The following is a 17,672-nucleotide window of genomic DNA, read 5'->3' as shown; positions in this document are numbered from 1 at the left end:
GCTGAACACTTGGAGCAGAGCACAATGCAAACCTATCAGCCTGAATGACACCCATAAGTCTGAATACTTAAACTCATCAGGTGGAAATCAATAGATTTAGTTTATTTTTTCCATCAATTTTTTTCCCCACAGACCTGAAAAAACAGAAAGAGGATAACGGACAATGTTCTTGTGCTGTGAGTTTCCCTAATCAATCATCTGTAATTAAGTAGCCTATTTGGTGGGTATTTTGGTGGGCTATTACAATCTAGCTGTAATACAACTTCCCCTCTGTTGAATTAGTGATTCAATCTGACTTTGCCATGTTAATTTTACCTGGCTAGACTAGACTAGACTACACTGGACTGGACTAGATTGAACTAGACCAGTAGACTGGACTAGACTGAATAGAATAGATCCTCAGATAGAGTGAGAGGGCTGGAGGAGAGAACTGGAGAGGGAGACAGAGAGAGTTAAAGAGAGTGCAAATGCACAGATGAAGGAAGAAACTTTGAAGGCTCTCTATGGACTGCTGTACAAGATCCAGAAAGAGGGAGAGAACATATAAATAAAGGAGGTGTTGGAGAAGGGATTGAAGAGTGCAAAGAAGGAAATGAAGAAGAGGAAGGAGGAGGTAGAGAGGAAGGAGAAGGAGATGAGAGAGAGAAGGACAAACAGACAGTGATGAAGGAGGACAAAAAAGTGGAGAAGAAGAGCAGAAGATTAAGGAGAGAGAGAAAGAGGTAGAGAGGATGAAGGAGAGAGAAAGAGGTAGAGAGGATGAAGGAGAGCGAGAAAGAGGTAGAGAGGATGAAGTAGAGAGAAAGAGGTAGAGAGGATGAAGGAGAGAGAGAAAGAGGTAGAGAGGATGAAGGAGAGAAAAAGAGGTAGAGGGGATGAAGAAGAGAGAAAGAGGTAGAGAGGATGAAAGAGAGAGAGAAAGAGGTAGAGAGGATGAAGGAGAGAGAGAAAGAGGTAGAGAGGATGAAGGAGAGAGAGAAAGAAGTAGAGAGGATGAAAGAGGGAGAAAGAGGTAGAGAGGATGAAAGAGAGAGAGAAAGAGGTAGAGAGGATGAAAGAGAGAGAAAGAGGTAGAGAGGATGAAAGAGGGAGAAAGAGGTAGAGAGGATGAAAGAGAGAGAGAAAGAGGTAGAGAGGATGAAGGAGAGAGAGAAAGAGGTAGAGTGGATGAAAGACAGAGAGAAAGAGGTAGAGAGGATGATGAGAGAGAAAGAGGTAGAGAGGATGAAGGGAGGAGAGAACGAGGTAGAGAGGATGAAGGAGAGAGAGAAAGAGGTAGAGAGGATGAAGGAGAGAGAGAAAGAGGTAGAGAGGATGAAGGAGAGAGAGAACGAGGTAGAGAGGATGAAGGAGAGAGAGAAAGAGGTAGAGAGGACGAAGGAGAGAGAAAGGGGTAGAGAGGATGAAAGAGAGAGAGAAAGAGGTAGAGAGGATGAAAGAGAGAGAAAGAGGTAGAGAGGATGAAAGAGGGAGAAAGAGGTAGAGAGGATGAAAGAGGTAGAGAGGATGAAGGAGAGAGAGAAAGAGGTAGAGAGGATGAAAGACAGCGAGAAAGAGGTAGAGAGGATGATGAGAGAGAAAGAGGTAGAGAGGATGAGGGGGAGAGAACGAGGTAGAGAGGATGAAGGAGAGAGAGAAAGAGGTAGAGAGGATGAAAGAGAGAGAGAAATGGGTAGAGAGGATGAAGGAGAGAGAGAAAGAGGTAGAGAGGATGAAGGAGAGAGAAAGAGGTAGAGAGGATGAAGGAGAGAGAGAAAGAGGTAGAGAGGATGAAGGAGAGAGAGAAAGAGGTAGACAGGATGAAGGAGAGCAAGAGAGGTAGAGAGGATGAATGAGAGAGAGAAAGAAGTAGAGAGGATGAATGAGAGAGAGAGAAAGAGGTAGAGAGGATGAAGGAGAGAGAAAAAGAGGTAGAGAGGATGAAGGAAGAGAGAAAGAGGTAGAGGATGAAGGAGAGAGAGAAAGAGGTAGAGAATGAAAGATAGAGAGGGAGGTAGAGAGGATGAAGGAGAGAGAGAAAGAGGTAGTGAGGATGAATGAGAGAGAGAAAGAGGTAGAGAGGATGAATGAGAGAGAGAGAAAGAGGTAGAGAGGATGAAGGAGAGAGAAAAAGAGGTAGAGAGGATGAAGGAAGAGAGAAAGAGGTAGAGGATGAAGGAGAGAGAGAAAGAGGTAGAGAGGATGAATGAGAGAGAGAAAGAGGTAGAGAGGATGAAGGAGAGAGAGAAAGAGGTAGAGAGGATGAAGGAGAGAGAGAAAGAGGTAGAGAGGATGAAGGAGAGAGAGAAAGAGGTAGAGAGGATGAAGGAGAGAGAGAAAGAGGTAGAGAGGATGAAGGAGAGAGAGAAAGAGGTAGAGAGGATGAAGGAGAGAGAGAAAGAGTTAGAGAGGGTGAAGGAGAGAGAGAAAGAGGTAGAAAGAGGAAATGGAAAAGAAAAAGGCGAGAGAGAGAGAGAGAGAGTACATGGAGAAGAGGGTCAAGAAGGAAATGGAGCGGGTGAGAGAGGAGGTGCAGGGAGAAAAGGAGAGTGAGCGAGACTATGGAAGGAGAGAAAAAGAAAGACAAGGAAGCATACATAGACACATTGATGGAGCTGGAGAACAAAATATATATACTGGAGAATGTAAGACAGAACCTGGGAGACATGAGACAGTGTGTTGAGAGGGCGAGAGATGCTCAAAGACAGAGCAGAGAAAGAGAGAGCAGGACTATGAGATGAAAATTAGCGAGTTGCAGGATGAGAAGAGGGAATTGATCCGCAGACTTATCAAAGTAAATTAGACCGGGGATGGAAAATACAGGTACAGAAACTTCACATAACGAGATAGTTCACTCAAATGACCTTCTGTATGTACTCAGTTTTGTATACTGCACATAGCCAGAGCTATATGAATATAATAAAAACACTATACAGGTGCCTCTATTGCCACAGACACTATTCACTAACATTAGGTTATATACATAACCAGAGACACAATCATTTGAGATTGAATGGATCCCAGGTAGCATACTCTTGTTTGGATGCATAAACCACCTCAAAGCAATGATGAGGTAATGACACAAACTCTTTCTTTCATGGTCAGATTCCCAGACAGGACAGCTACAGTAATTACATCCCTGACCTCATCAAAAAGGAGTAGGATGGAGGGAGGTACACACACACACACATTTTTTCTCAAATTATAAATAAAGGCATGCAAAGGCAATGTGGTTATTTATAGAACCACATGAAATGACAATTAAACAGCCGGAAATCTTACCTGGCCTTGGTCTTTAACACATGCAAGAGCATGATTTATTTGATTACTGGTAAGTGCCAATATGTTGGAATGGTGACTGACTAGAAAGGCAAACTCCTTGTTTATTGGCTGTTGGTTTTATGAGAAGGGTTTCGCAACACATGTGCCATGTGGTTTTGCCATTTGTGTGAAAACAAGAACTTACTAAACGTTTTGCAGGATAATTCAAATGTAAAGAAATATAAAAGACAAGGCCTAAGCAGTTAATAAGCTATTTAATACAGTAACAAGCATAATTGAGCCTTTCATAGATATGGTAGCAGTTGAAGTGCTATGCATGTCCTTATACAGTATACATTACACAATACAAAAAGATCTTGGGCCACTGGTACGTTGCATTGCTGATGCATTGACACGTAGAACAAGCCAATAGTCCCCAAACGCAACTATCCTGTCCTAATTCGCCATTGAGCACAACAGTGACCACATGGAGGGAACTACAGAACCAGTACAAAACCACATAGAAGTTGATAACATGCTTTGCCAGCTAAAGAGTTTCTATTCACACAGTGCTTGCACACAGACACACTTTTGGGTACTGATAAAAGCACACTGGAGCTAAGCATTAACACTGATGTGCAAATAGCAGAACATAATGCGCTCAGCCTCAGGAATGACTTAAGTAACAGTCCATGTACTCAGACAATGTTGACTGTGCCAATGCTGCTTAACTCTTTTTTTTTTTTTTAAGATAGTAAGGTACTATAGCAGCCATCTTAAAAGCATGGTTAAAAGCACGGTTCTGTCTGACAACTGCAGGTTCGGGGAGGCATGCAGGCTGACAGGACAATGTTTTCAGGACCACAAATATCTATTGTAGACCAAATAATGGATAATGAATTACATCCACTGTATCTACATGAAGCATCTACAACCTTACTGTAAGCACTAGGTAAACATGATGAAACAGCAGCATATAAGGTTACTGTATGAGAACTTCACAGTTTGACACAGCAGCATCCTATAGTGCATCTTATCCTTAAAGGACAAGACAGACCACCACAAATGTTGGCCGTGTGCAGTAGATCACCTGCTGGGTGTCAACGAACGGTGTCGATTCAACATGTAGAATCTTAGGGAAATGAACAGAAAATGACTGCCAATGTTCTGTGGTCAGAGGCGATAGGACGGCCACCAGCGTGTAGGTCTGTCTTGTACTTTAGTTGGAACTTTGGTTAGCAGTCCTTAGGTCCAATTTAGGTCCAATTTAAATTGTGGGAAGGTTATGTAATTGGAAAAAAAATTATTTGAATGCCTGCTTTTAAACTTCTTATAAACACTAATCCATATAACTGTGTTTACCTTTATACAGTATAAGGCCTGTTGTTGATGATTTACATATGCATACAGGGTCTTTAATACATACTTTACACATATACATGTTTTACTATACATATGCATGTAGTCCAACAAGTGTTTTATGTTGTTTTTTTCAAGCATTTGTAATTATGAGTTTGGTTTATGTATTTCTTTATCATGTAGATATTTCATAGTGTCTCTGGATGTCTTCATGAGTGACATTAGTGCTATGACATTTGACATGATAATGAATAAAAATAATTCAATTGTATTAACGTACTGTTAATAAATTAACATATGCATAATACATTATTATTTACAGTTTACTATTGGTTAACAAATGGTTCAGAAATAACAATAATTATATTATACTTTGACATAAATGCACTGTAAGATGCTATGTTGAATACATCACAAAGCGTTTAACAACTACCTATGTAGTAGTTATATTTATTAAGTGCTTATGGATGGGTTATGAATGCCTTATGTAGCTAGTTCCGCTAATCATGACCTAATAAAGCTTGAGTCATCTCAAACATGGGAGACTTTCTGAGACTCTCGTGCATGTTTGATGCTATACAGCCATTTGATAACGCGAGCATTGCGCTCGACAGCAGATATTCCGTAGGGGACACGCTCAGCCGAGTCCGCGTCGTCTGTCAGGTTGTCGTTGCTATGCAGTGAGCGCTCGCAGTCGGAGCTGATCATGCTGGCGCTGCGGAAGTTGAGGGAGAGGAGGTCGGAGTTGGCGCGGGCAAAGCTCTCCACCACACCGAGGCCCTCCAGCTCCCCAGGGTCCAGCCCACAGTAGTTAAAGAAGCGCTCCACGTCAGCACCTGCCCGGGCATAGCGCTCGCTCAGGTCAGATTTGGACCGGTTCAGGGATGGTCTCCGGGGGACAGAGGCATGGGGCTTGGGTGGCGGGGGCGGGCCGGAGCCACCGCTAATGCCAGGCTTCACACGGAGGGGCAAGCGCAAGTCTGAGGAGCTGAGCGAGAGGTGCAGCAGGCCCTCGACAGGCCGCTCCTGCAGGAGGCTGGCGCTCAGGTTGAGGTTGGCACCCTGCGTGGGGAACACCCGCAGCGACTCAGCAAAGGAGCGGCGGTGAAGCTCGCTGGACCGGGAGCGCTGTGGGGCCCAGCTCCTCGCCCCGTTCCCCTGGCCCGCCATGCAGCTCTCTGAACTGTTGAGAAGATTCCGCAGGATCTCTAAATTGAGGTTGGCACGCTTGGCTTGGCCCACCTCGGATTTACCGTTGTTTTTGTTGGAGGCTTTGAGGGCAGGGCTGCTGCCAGCTCTCTTGGGACCATAAGCAAGGCCACCAGGGGGTCCAGGAGGGCTGGGCAGGAGAAGAGCAGCCGTGACAGGCTCCTGTTTGGCATTAATCACCTCTTGGCTCTTCACGTACTTGGCCTTGTCCGCCTCCAGCCTCTCCACGGCGCTCATACGATGGGGTTGGTGCTGCTCTGCAGCCTGCCGGCGGAAGTATTCAGGCCCCTTGTTGAGGATCCGCAACGGCACCGCGCCAGGTTGAGCCGGGCCGGCTGTGGCAGCAGGTAGGGTGGCATCCTTGCCCACGCCTTCTGACTGAAGCATCTCTGTGGGCATGTCAGAGATTTTCTCCCCCGCCACAGTCGTGCTGGATTTGGTGGTACTACGCACCACTCACAACACTGCCTCAGAATAACAGACATCCAGCTGGAGGAAGGCCCTGCTGCTGCTGCTGCTGCTGCTGCTGCAACCTGCCTCTGGCCAGTATCGATAACCCAGCCTCATTGCACCTCCCAGCAGGTAGCACCGGCCCTGTTTTGCTTCCCGTCTATATACCAGTATCTATCTATCTCTCTTTTGTGCTAAATCTATGACTCTCCCTGTCTCTATCCCACTCTCTCTCTACATCCTGGAATATCTCTCTCTATTTCTCTGGCTGTGCGCAGTCTCGGTCAGAGTCTCTGAGCAGACGTGGGTAATGGAGCCTGTGGCGTTTGTCTTCTTCTCCCAATCCAGTGGATTCTTCCAATGCAGAGATGGATGCAGCTTTCTCCCCCAGTCCTTTGTGCTGCTCAGCCTAGGCAGCGACCTGAAATACAGCACAGCCTTCACAGCCAATCGAGTCACAGGAGAGTTGACATCACTGTTCTAGCAACAACAGGAAGAGAGGGCAAGAGAGGCTTGTGGTTGGCTGTTAAAGCAAACACTATGATCCGATTGGTTGATCAGGCACCAAGGGGAGGGCTGGGTAAAGGAGCATGTGGGAAAATATTACACTGTGGAGCACTACTGATTCTTCTGAGAGGTGAATAGGATTTTCCAGAGTGGAATAAAATATGTTTCACATGGAAATCTACTCAATGTGAAACATTTAATTCCACTATGGTGATGATACTGTCCACATTTACTTTACTTTACTACTTTAAAATGCATAATTGACATTATTTCAATTTAAACAGTCATGGTCCCCCTGCTTTGATAGGTGGGGGCAATGTCCTGGTGGGTTCATTAGCATATTTGGGAAGGTGGTCAAATATATTTGTATTTGTGTCAACCTTCAGTTGAAGTGTTGTAGCATTTTAAGTGTTTGATGGTTATGTGGTTGCAAGTTGAGCGCCTCCTGTTGACAACAAGCAACATTACTTGCTAATTGGCAGCCTATCAGAATATTGCAGGTGTGGCTTATTGGAGGCGTGGCTTTTGGCCATCTCTTTTTGGTTTACCACAAGTGGGAATGGCTTCCCAGTTAATATGGTCTGTTGTATTCTGTTCATTTACAAAATGCTTGTACACTGTCAGTTCTCCAATCTAAACTAGTGTAAAACCAATTAGCTTTACACTACTTCATTAATAGCTAGTCTCCCTGCCACATATCATATGTGCAGTTAGTTGACAGTAAATAATTTAAAATGTAACATTAACTTTCTGTAAACCAGCAGCCATTAAAATACTGGAGAATGCACACTACTCTCTTAACAGTGCAGCTCGTGAGTGTCATAAGTTCTTACAAAGATTTCAGAACTGACAGTGTCAAAAGGTGTTTAATAACCTTTATCAACATAATGATTAACCACTTAAACTGATACAACATTTCTAATGAAGGTTGCCACAAATACAACATATTTTACACCATGCCCCCAAATATGCTAATGTCTCCGAGCCAGCACATTGCCCCACCTACAGAATTGAATGTTCATTTATCTACCATAAACTGCCTCCAACGTTGTTTTAGAGAATTTGGCAGTATGTCCAACTGGCCTCACAACTGCAGACAATGCGTAACCACGCCAGCCCAAGACCTCCACATCCGGCTTCTTCACCTGCGGGATCGGCTGAGGGGGGGATGGTGAGGAGTATTTATTTCTGTAATAAAGCCATTTTGTGGGGAAAAACTCATTCTGATTGGCTGGGCCTGGCTCTCCAGTGGGCCTATGCCCTCTAAGGCCCACCCATCTGCACCCCTGCCCAGTCATGTGAAATGCATAGATTAGGGCCTAATTAATTTATTTCAATTGACTGATTTCCTTATATGAACTGTAACTAGGTCAGATCTTTGAAAATGTTGCATTTCTATTTTTGTTCAGTATAGATTATCCGCACATGTACCCTAAAAGGTTGCAAGTTCAAATTCCAAGAGCATTAATGTCAAGTGTCTCTGAGCACTGCTAATATTATTATCTCACAATTATTTACTTGATTCTGGGCAACTTTTAGCAGTGCAGAAGAAGAAATGTAATCTTGCCAATCAATCTGGTGGCATAGCAGGAAATTCACATTGCTGGCATCCCCCTTACGGAAATACCACATTAAATTTCACATGCGAAAGCATGTGAAAACGTGTTTTTGGAATACTTTGCCTGTGAAATGTCACATGTGAAAACGTTTTTGGAAAACTTCACATTGTGACATTCCCATACACATTCATTACTGCACTTAGCAAAAGAGTGCCATTTTATTAGTTATCAAATAATCGGAATATCATTGATTTAATTTACTTATTTCACCAATTTGAGGGTTTTCTGTATAGTTGTCTAATGTTGGTGCGTCATATTATTCAATGTTACTTGTTTTTATTAAGTTTATTTTTGACAAAGCTGAGATTCACTTTTAATTCAGGTGAAATAAGTTATTAGCACAGGTGTGGTGGCGTAGCAGAAAGAGTTGAATGCTGTGAACCAAGAGGTTGTAAGTTCAAATCCCAGGTAAGGACACATGGAATAATAATTACTGTATAAAAAAACATACGTCAAGTATGTAAGTTAAAAACACTGTGTGTATCACATATGACATTCGTGTATCACATATGACATTCGTTCCAAAACCACGTTTTCACGTGAAATCATGTGGTTTTTCTGTAAGGGAATAATAAATTAGGATACATTTTTTTAATAATCAGTCTGTTGGCCAATGGCAAAAAGAAACTGTTCAATTATGACCCTTTAGGGTTAGAAATTATTTTGCATGTGAAAAAACCTCATGTAATAAAGACGTGTTTCACCTGCAAAGACATTTGTGCAACAAAATACCTAAAATATCTACCCCCCCAAAAAAAAAAAAAAAAAGTTACCAGAAACTATCTCAAACAGCTACTCCAAAATAACTCAAAACAGTCCTGTCAAGTCCTCCTCTTGTTCACCATCCAAAGGACACAGGGACAACTCAAATTTCTGACTCAATCTTTTTTATTTTTAGTTTGCTTTCAGTTGATTGGTCTGTCCAGTAAATTAGCCAGTAAATTAGGTTGTAAACCTTTAAAGACAGAACAAAAAGTTACCATTTTAATTAAACATTTTAATGAACTTAAATTAGTTTAAACATTTAAATAAACATTCTAAATAACTTAAATGAATTAACCATTTACCATTGGCGTCTTTGGACTGAACATGTGAGTGAACTTGGAGTCTTCTCTCTGAAGTTTGTTCTTCTGAATGACTGAACCCCTCCATGCCTTCACAGGTGCTCCAAATCAGTGAAAATGACTGATCAGTTGACAAGCAGCCGGTTTGCTGCTGCTGGTGCACTCTGGGAAGTGTAGTTCTTTGACTCACTCCTGAGACTCAGCTCAACACCTCCCACTTGAGCTCCTGTTTTTTTCAAATCCAGAGAGGTCACACAAGCCCTTCCCACCTCTGTTTGTTATTCAATGGGAAGTAGAATGACAAGGCGTCTGACATCTCTATGAAGAATTGTGGCTGGGATTTTGGTTTGAAGCCTCTTCGTTCTTTCACCGTTTGCTCTTGTGGGCCCTTTTTTGCTGTTTGACTTTGTGATGTGAACAGGATAGCTGGGAAAAGTCTTCACAAGCACATCTCTTACGATGCCTTTGCTGTCAGCATTGACACCGACCACTCTAGCCAGCTTGTACTGTCCTCTTAGGGCGTTTTGGTCAGCCAACAAGACCACATCTCCAACAGCAACATCTCGCTCTTTGGTGTGCCATTTGTTCCTTATGAACAGATTAGGTCCAGCCAATTGGCTCCACTTCTTCCAGAAATGGCTCAACTCTGCTTGAATGTGTTAAAGTCTTTTGTAAGGGTAGCCATCAAACTGGAAATCTCCAGGGTCTCCCTTTGGATTGGTACGTCCTAAAAGCAGAGAATTCGGGGTGATGTACTCTACACAGTCTTCTCTGCTTTGAGTTCTTGCATCGATGGGTCTCTCATTAGCAAGGTTGGCTGCCATGAAGAGAAAAGTTTGGAATTCTCCCCACGTGAAAACACCATCTCCACCAAGGTTGCTCAACGCCCGCTTCACTACTTTGACAGCTGCCTCTGCGGCACCATTCCTATGGGGAGAGTCTGCAGGGTGGATCTTCCATGACCATTCTGTACCATGCTTGGCAGCTGTGTCTTCAAGTTCAGACTTGTTTAGTTGGTTAAGGAATTTTTGAAGTGCGGGTTTGGCTCCTACAAAGTTAGTGCCAGGGTCTGACCAGAGTTTCCTGGGGTGTCCTCTCAGTGAAGTGAACCTTTGATAGGCTAGCAGGAATCCTTCAGATGACATGTCACTCACCACTTCAGTGTGTATGGCTCGGGAAGCCATGCAGCAGAAGACTATTCCCCATATTTTGAGTCTAGTTCTCTTCTTGACCTCATCTTTCACTTCATTAGGGCCGAACAGGTCCATGGTGGTGAATTCAAAAGGTGCAGCTGGGCCTGTTCGCTCTAGAGGCAGGTCAGCCATGATTTGTTGACACTGTTTTGCCTTGTTTTTCCTGCAGACCACACAGCTGTCAACCATTTCCTTGGCAAGTCTATGGCCTTTTATTACCCAGGCTTTCTTCCTCATCCGGAGAAGGGTTCCCGCCACTCCCTCGTGGTTTGCTTTGTGGGATTCTTGTGCCAGCAGTGTAGACACCCATGCTTCAAAGGGTAAAACTGGCACTGCTGTCTTATCTTCGTTGAATGTCTGAATTCTGCCTCCACAAACTAGCAGCCCAGAGTTCACATCTTTGTACACTGTCAGTCTGCTTAGAGTTGTGTCTGAAAAATCTGTACCTTCTTGAGCTGCGAGGAAAAGGTATTTGAGTGCATCTTCATGTTCTTTGACAGGCAGCACAGCTTGCTTGGGTGATCTTACCTCCCTCTTTGCCTGTTTAGGGGCCCGGCCATTCCTCTTCAGCCACTGCTTGGCTGCTAGACAAACCCAGGCAACGACTCTCACCAGTTTGGACAGGCTACTGAATCTTCTTACTTCCACAAGATATTTAACCCAGCCAGTGGGCTTCCTTCTAAGAAGAGTTGGGTTTACCACAGGTATTCCCTCTTGAGTTTCACTCTTTGGACTTTCCTGAGTGCCTTGTAGGTCTTCTTTCTGCTGACTACTTCTTGCTTGAGCTCTTGTTAATGTACCTGAGAATATAATAAATAAATAAATAAATAAATAATATGCCATTTAGCAGACGCTTTTATCCAAAGCGACTTACAGTCATGCGTGCATACATTTTTGTGTATGGGTGGACCCGGGGTTCGAACCCACTACCCTGGCGTTACAAGCGCCGTGCTCTACCAGCTGAGCTACAGAGGACCGCCTTCCTCTGGAGAGAATGCCTTCCTCTGGAGCTTGTTTACACTCTCCCTGGCATGAGCTGCAACCTCTCCAGCTGATTTTATAGGCCACTCCTCCACTGGCCACTTTAGGAACTCTGGTCCATTTTGCCATGTGGAATTCTCCTTCAAATCTTCAGGAGCACCCCCTCTTGTTATGATGTCAGCTATGTTTAGATCCCCACGGATCCACCACCAGTCTTGCACTTGTCCAGCCTTCTGGATTTCACCCACTCTATTTGCAAAGAAGGTTTTGTACCCATAACTGACTCTTTGAATGGCTCCCAAGACCGTTTGACTGTCAAGTAGATGGAACCATCTCTCGATCTTCATTCGAGCATGCTTTTCCACATACTTCCTGATCCTGGCTGCGAAGACAGCACCACAGATCTCAGCTTTTACAGCTTCTCCCTTCTGATCCAGGGGTGTCAGCTTGGCTTTTGATTCAACGAATCGAACTTTAGTGCCTTGACTTGTCTCCCATCTTAAGTACATCACAGCTCCATAGGTTTTGTCACTTCCATCAGAGAATGTGATGCCCCAAGGTTTCCTTTCCCAGCCAGCTGGTGTGAGGCTCCTGTGGAATTTCACCTCTCCAAGCTGCACATATTCTTCAAAAAGCTGGATGGCTTCTTCTCTGAGGCTTTCTGAGAGAGGTTGGTCCCAGGTTTCTTGGGTTAGTTTCCCCCCCTCCCTCTTGGAATGCTTTTCGAACAAGAATTGCTCCCTTCTGTTTGGCAGGTGTAACTAAGCCAATTGGGTCGTACAGTCCAGCCACTTGGCTTAAGAGAGCCCTCCTAGTCAGTGGGTTAGGTGTCTCAGTTCTCACCACCTCCTTGAGAAGATTTTTTCCAACTCTCATCTTCTTTTTCCTTTTGGAAAAGTTAACTGAGGTTAACATGTAGAGCTTGTCTTCATCCATTTGGTAGCCGATACCCAAGGCTTTGTTGTCTTCGTCCCTCATTTGATTTGGAAGAATTAAGGTTTTACTTTGTGTCTTTGTTAGAACCTCCATCTCCATTCCTTGCCTCCCACTTTGCCCTGACCGGACCCATGGTTTGAGGAAGAACCCTCCAGCTTTCAAGATCTTGTCGACATTTGCTGTGATCTTGTCAAGTTTATTCAGGTCATTTTGGGAGGTTAAGAGGTCATCCACATAACTGTCCTCTTCAATGACTCTGCGCTCATCCTCCAAGTGAAGAAAATTGGGCAGGCATGCTGTTTCCCTCATAGCCAACTGAGCAATGCAACCAGCAGGTCTGTCCCCAATGTTGACTCTGGTTATTGCATATTCACTTATCTCTTCATCTGGGCTGTCCCTCCAGAGGAACCTGTGAAGATGCATCTCACGCTCCTTCAGCCATACAGAGTTGTACATCTTTTTGATGTCTCCTAGAGATGCATACGTCCCTTCTCTGAACCTCAGCAAGACAGCTCTTATAGGGTTGAGAACGTCTGGTCCCTTCAGAAGAAGATCATTCATACCCACGCCTTTGTATTTCTGGCTACTATTCCATACAATACGAACCGGTGTTGTCACCGAATGAGGGTTTGGTGCCACCAGGTGGCTTACGTACCACACTGGTCCGTTCCACTCGTCCATGATTTTGTTGGTGAGTTTTATGGCTGCGCCTCGCTCGACCATTTCATGGATCTGGGTAGCATATGCGACTTTCCAGTCTGGCTCTCTGCTTAGTTGCTTTTCCATCCTTAAGAAACAAGCCTGGACTGCACTTTTGTTGTTCGGGAGAGAGGTTGGATCTACCGTCCAAGGATACTTTGCATCCCAATGTGGAGCCGGTGTGTGAGCATCCCCCTTCTTGTAGGTGAGGCCTTCTTTAATGATCTCCAGTTCCCTCTCCTCTGCCAGGGTCATTTCCTTTCCTCCTGGTGGACAGTTTCCACATCGGCATCCTCCACATCTTGGCTCACATGCAGCTCCGATGCTGTCCCAGTGCCACCACTCAAGGAACTCACGGTTACTGGCAGCTGTAAATTTGGTCTGAGTCACATCCTCCTGTTGTAGCTGGGCTGTGTCAGTTGTTGGACTTGTGATTTCTTGATATTTGACAGCTGCTGTCCTCATGGAGCGAGCGAAGTGTGTTTTGGACTCATATGCTGCAACCTCCACTTCTTCAAATAAGTCGGGATGTGCTCCACCCACTGTTTTCCCCAATGGACCCTCCCACAAGACAAGGTCTCAGATTATTTTTACCCTCTGAGGAGCGAGTCTTCCCTCTCGGTGGCTAATGAGAAGTTCAACCTCTTCTGGCCTTTCCAATTCTGTAAGTTTGACTTCTAGGAATAATTTTTTCAACTTCTCAGGTTCAATTACTTGATGCACTCTGGCGATTTCATCCAAGCCGTAGCAGACCATTTCATGAGTTCTCTCTGTCCCTTTAGGTGTCTTGACTCTGACTTTGAGGAGATACCTTTGTGTGTTCACCTCCATGGTCATACCACCAACCCCATGCACAACTAAAGTTATCTTCTCATGTCTTAACCTCAGTCTTTCAGCAGCCTTATGGGTAATGTAGTTTGTGTCTGAAGCAAGGTCAATTAAAGTCCCAATCTTCTGCCCTGCGTTTGCCGTGACTTGCATCAACATCATGATGACAGGAAGTTCAGAGAGCCCATTTCTCTGCGGTAGCTCAGACTGGCCTGAAGCATCGAGTGTCACTGCGGTTTTGTTGGTGTTGGTGAAAGCCTTTCTGCATCGATCTGCCATTTCCTGGGAAAGTTCAGACAAGATCTCCTCTTGTTCCTCCGTTAGCTTGCTTTCACCTTTGCCGTCTTTTCCACTCTTTCTCTCTTCCCCTCTTTTGACTTCTCCTTTTGGGCAGAGGAAAAAAATGGTGGTCTGGGGCACCACCTTCCCTTTTACAGTCTTTGTTTCTGCATAGGAAAGTGTCTCTGCAGTATCCATCTTCATCATGGCATCCGAGACATTTTCTGCATGCTCCCAGCTTTCTCAATACAGTTTTCTTTTCAGGTAGCTTAAGTCTTGTTGTTGTGCCCACTATCACCACATACCTCATCAAGCTCTTCTTTCTTTGTGGTTTTTGTTGAGGCAATCTTTCTGTCATACTTCTTGTCCAAACGATCTGATTTTTCCACCTTCTCCACAGTTCTGAGCTGTTCGAGTCTCTCTAGTATTTCTTCTTGACTTTTCAGGAACTTCAAGAGCATGACAAAGTGGTTGTCTGATGTGACATTGTTTCTGGGTTCAACCATGAACATCACCCAGTCTCTTTTAATGAAGGCAGACAACTTGCTTTCAATGGATCTAATTACCAGTGGGTTATTTATGGCTCCAGAGTTTCCTAACTCTGTGAGATCAACTAGAGCCTTCTCCACTGACTGTATGAGATCAATCACCTTTCTTGGTTGGTTCCCTTTCACATGTGGCATCTTCTCCAGCTCTTCCAGGATTTCCACTATGATGGTTGACTTGTTGCCATACCTGTTCTCCAGGACTCTGAACATGTCATTGGTAGTGGTGTAGGTTGAAAGTCTGAGGTCTTTTGAGATTTTGTCATCCACACTCTCCAGGAGTTGAATTTTCTTAACTTCAGTTGATCCGGATGGCTCTCCCTGCTTTTGTAGCCTTTCCCAGTCTTTCCTCCATCTGTGATATTATCTCTTGCTTCCATTGAAGATAGGTAGAGAGATTGGCTTGATTCTCACTATTGGTGTGGATGTTGCCGGTTGGGGTAGTAGTTTCACTCCTGTGCCTTGCTCATTGATCGTCCGTGCAGTGGCAAATTCAGGTCTCCTTACCTCAAGCCTGTAGTAGAATGCTCTTACGTACTTGACTCTTCCATCTAATTCGTCCTTTAATCCTACAGGGATCCATCGCTCCCATGTTGACATTGCTGAGATGGCCTCTTTTTTTCTCTTGTCCAAGAGAGCGAGGTGCACTTCATAGCCCTCTAAATTGGCACTTTCCACAGGTACATCAGCCGCTTTATCATTGGCTTTTTCTGCTTCCAGGATTGCCACAAGAAGTTCACTCCTTCCATACCTCGACCACAGGTTTGTTTGAACAATGTCTCTTATCTCCGCCAACTTTGTTTCACCTTCATTTACAGATCTATCAATGTCAGCCTCTTGCTGTTCATTAAGACCTGGTTCCTTATCCTCAGTCATGTCAGCCTCCAGTCCAATCCTGTAGTCATCGTTGGCATTGTGCATCTTTCTGAAACAATCTGAAAGCTTAGCGAATTCCTCCTTTAACTCCACTTGAAGCATGCTGCTTGCTCCTCTTGAAATGAAGTTGGCTTGTCTGGTGAAGCTGCTTTTTGCAGTGGTCCTCTCCTTTTTGAGCTGCTGGACCGACTTCCCCAGGACATCTTCCGCCATCTTGACTTCCTCTGCGTCAACAGCTTATTTCTGGATCTGAAGCCGTTTATCCTCAGGGCCAGGCCGCTCCGCGTGGTTTACAACTGTCAAGTCCTCCTCTTGTTCACCATCCAAAGGACACAGGGACAACTCAAATTTCCGACTCAATCTTTTTTATTTTTAGTTTGCTTTCAGTTGATTGGTCTGTCCAGTAAATTAGCCAGTAAATTAGGTTGTAAACCTTTAAAGACAGAACAAAAAGTTACCATTTTAATTAAACATTTTAATGAACTTAAATTAGTTTAAACATTTAAATAAACATTCTAAATAACTTAAATGAATTAACCATTTACCATTGGCGTCTTTGGACTGAACATGTGAGTGAACTTGGAGTCTTCTCTCTGAAGTTTGTTCTTCTGAATGACTGAGCCCCTCCATGCCTTCACAGGTGCTCCAAATCAGTGAAAATGACTGATCAGGTGACAAGCAGCCGGTTTGCTGCTGCTGGTGCACTCTGGGAAGTGTAGTTCTTTGACTCACTCCTGAGATTCAGCTCAACAAGTCCTGCCGAAAACATCCCAAACAACCCCCAAAAAATTCTAAAATGCCCAAAACAGCTACAACAAACTACCCAAAACAACACCAAACCGCTATGTATTGTTCGTCAGAAATATGTATTAACACAAATATAATAACACCAAGGCCTTCCCCTTCCAGCATGGACATACTATTGCCCTGAAGCATATTCAGAACTGACTGAATATCATCTCCTGTGTTTGTCTTGTTGCCATGGTTAGAGAGGATGGATAGTTGGATACAGAGACGGTCGTGCAAGGCCAGTCTGGTCTACTTATTGCCCCCACCCCATGGAGGGGGTGCCCCAGAAGCGAGACATCTCACTGGCTAATTTTTTCTGGTCGTGGCGGGGCGGGTGGAGAGAGCGGGGAGGGGACAATAAGTAGACCAGAGCCATTGGTCAAGCAGGAAAGAGTGCTCACACAAGAGAGGGAACGCCCACTTACACAGACAGGAATCTTTACAATTTTTTCCCCAGTGGTGAACTGCCTGAGTAAGACATCTTAATTTATCCACCATCTTTGGTTGGATACCTATCCCAATTTAATGGCAGCCCTTATAAAATGTATTTCTCATATGTTACCATTGGGTGGCGACAACATACCATGTTCTACACAGGATGTAGTGCTCCATATGGATTAAGTGCCTTGCTCAAAGCCACAATTGAGTTACCTTGCCTGAGACCTGAATACTTGCATTAGGTCTTCAAGCTCAGTCTGCAGGCTTTAACTCAGCAGGCTAACATATAGGCTTGTGGTGCAAGTGGAGACCCAGGATCTAAGCCAGACAGTAACACCAGCAACCATCTGGCTCACTACTGACAGATTTTTCTAGTCAGTCCTGGGATTCGAACCAGCTGCCGGTAAATTAGGGTAAAATTCACAGTTACCCCTATGTAGTGCATGGTAAGAGAGGATGGATACCTATCCCAATGTAATGACAGCCTCATGAATGTTTTACTCCTGTGTTACCATTGGGTGGGGGCAACATACAAGGATGGATATTGCTTTGAATACTGATATTGCCATGAGGCATTGTGCTTGTTCGACAAACACACATCAAAAGATTTTCAGGCATTTAACCTATACATTTGCTATAAAAATCATATTTTCTTTGCAG

The 17,672-nt window shown here is 44.3% G+C and overlaps 1 protein-coding gene across 1 annotated transcript; it reads right to left on the bottom strand.

Moving 5' to 3' along the window:
- Positions 1 to 3,498: 3,498 nt before the first annotated feature.
- LOC121569371 (protein FAM110B) lies at positions 3,499 to 6,678 on the bottom strand. Its single transcript, XM_041880265.2, has one exon. It carries the CDS (start codon positions 6,205 to 6,207, stop codon positions 5,131 to 5,133), a length of 1,077 nt encoding a protein of 358 aa, XP_041736199.1. The 5' UTR covers positions 6,208 to 6,678; the 3' UTR covers positions 3,499 to 5,130.
- Positions 6,679 to 17,672: the final 10,994 nt, after the last annotated feature.

The sequence above is a fragment of the Coregonus clupeaformis genome, chromosome 7 (assembly GCF_020615455.1).
Source record: "Coregonus clupeaformis isolate EN_2021a chromosome 7, ASM2061545v1, whole genome shotgun sequence".
In the NCBI taxonomy this organism is placed as follows: domain Eukaryota; kingdom Metazoa; phylum Chordata; class Actinopteri; order Salmoniformes; family Salmonidae; genus Coregonus; species Coregonus clupeaformis.
The sequence above is the reverse complement of the archived record's forward strand: the minus strand, read 5'-3'. Positions and strand labels throughout refer to the sequence as shown.

Bases quoted from the DNA above. Each gene is read 5' to 3' on its own strand.
- LOC121569371 (XM_041880265.2), bottom strand. From the start codon at position 6,207: ATGCCCACAGAGATGCTTCAGTCAGAAGGCGTGGGCAAGGATGCCACC.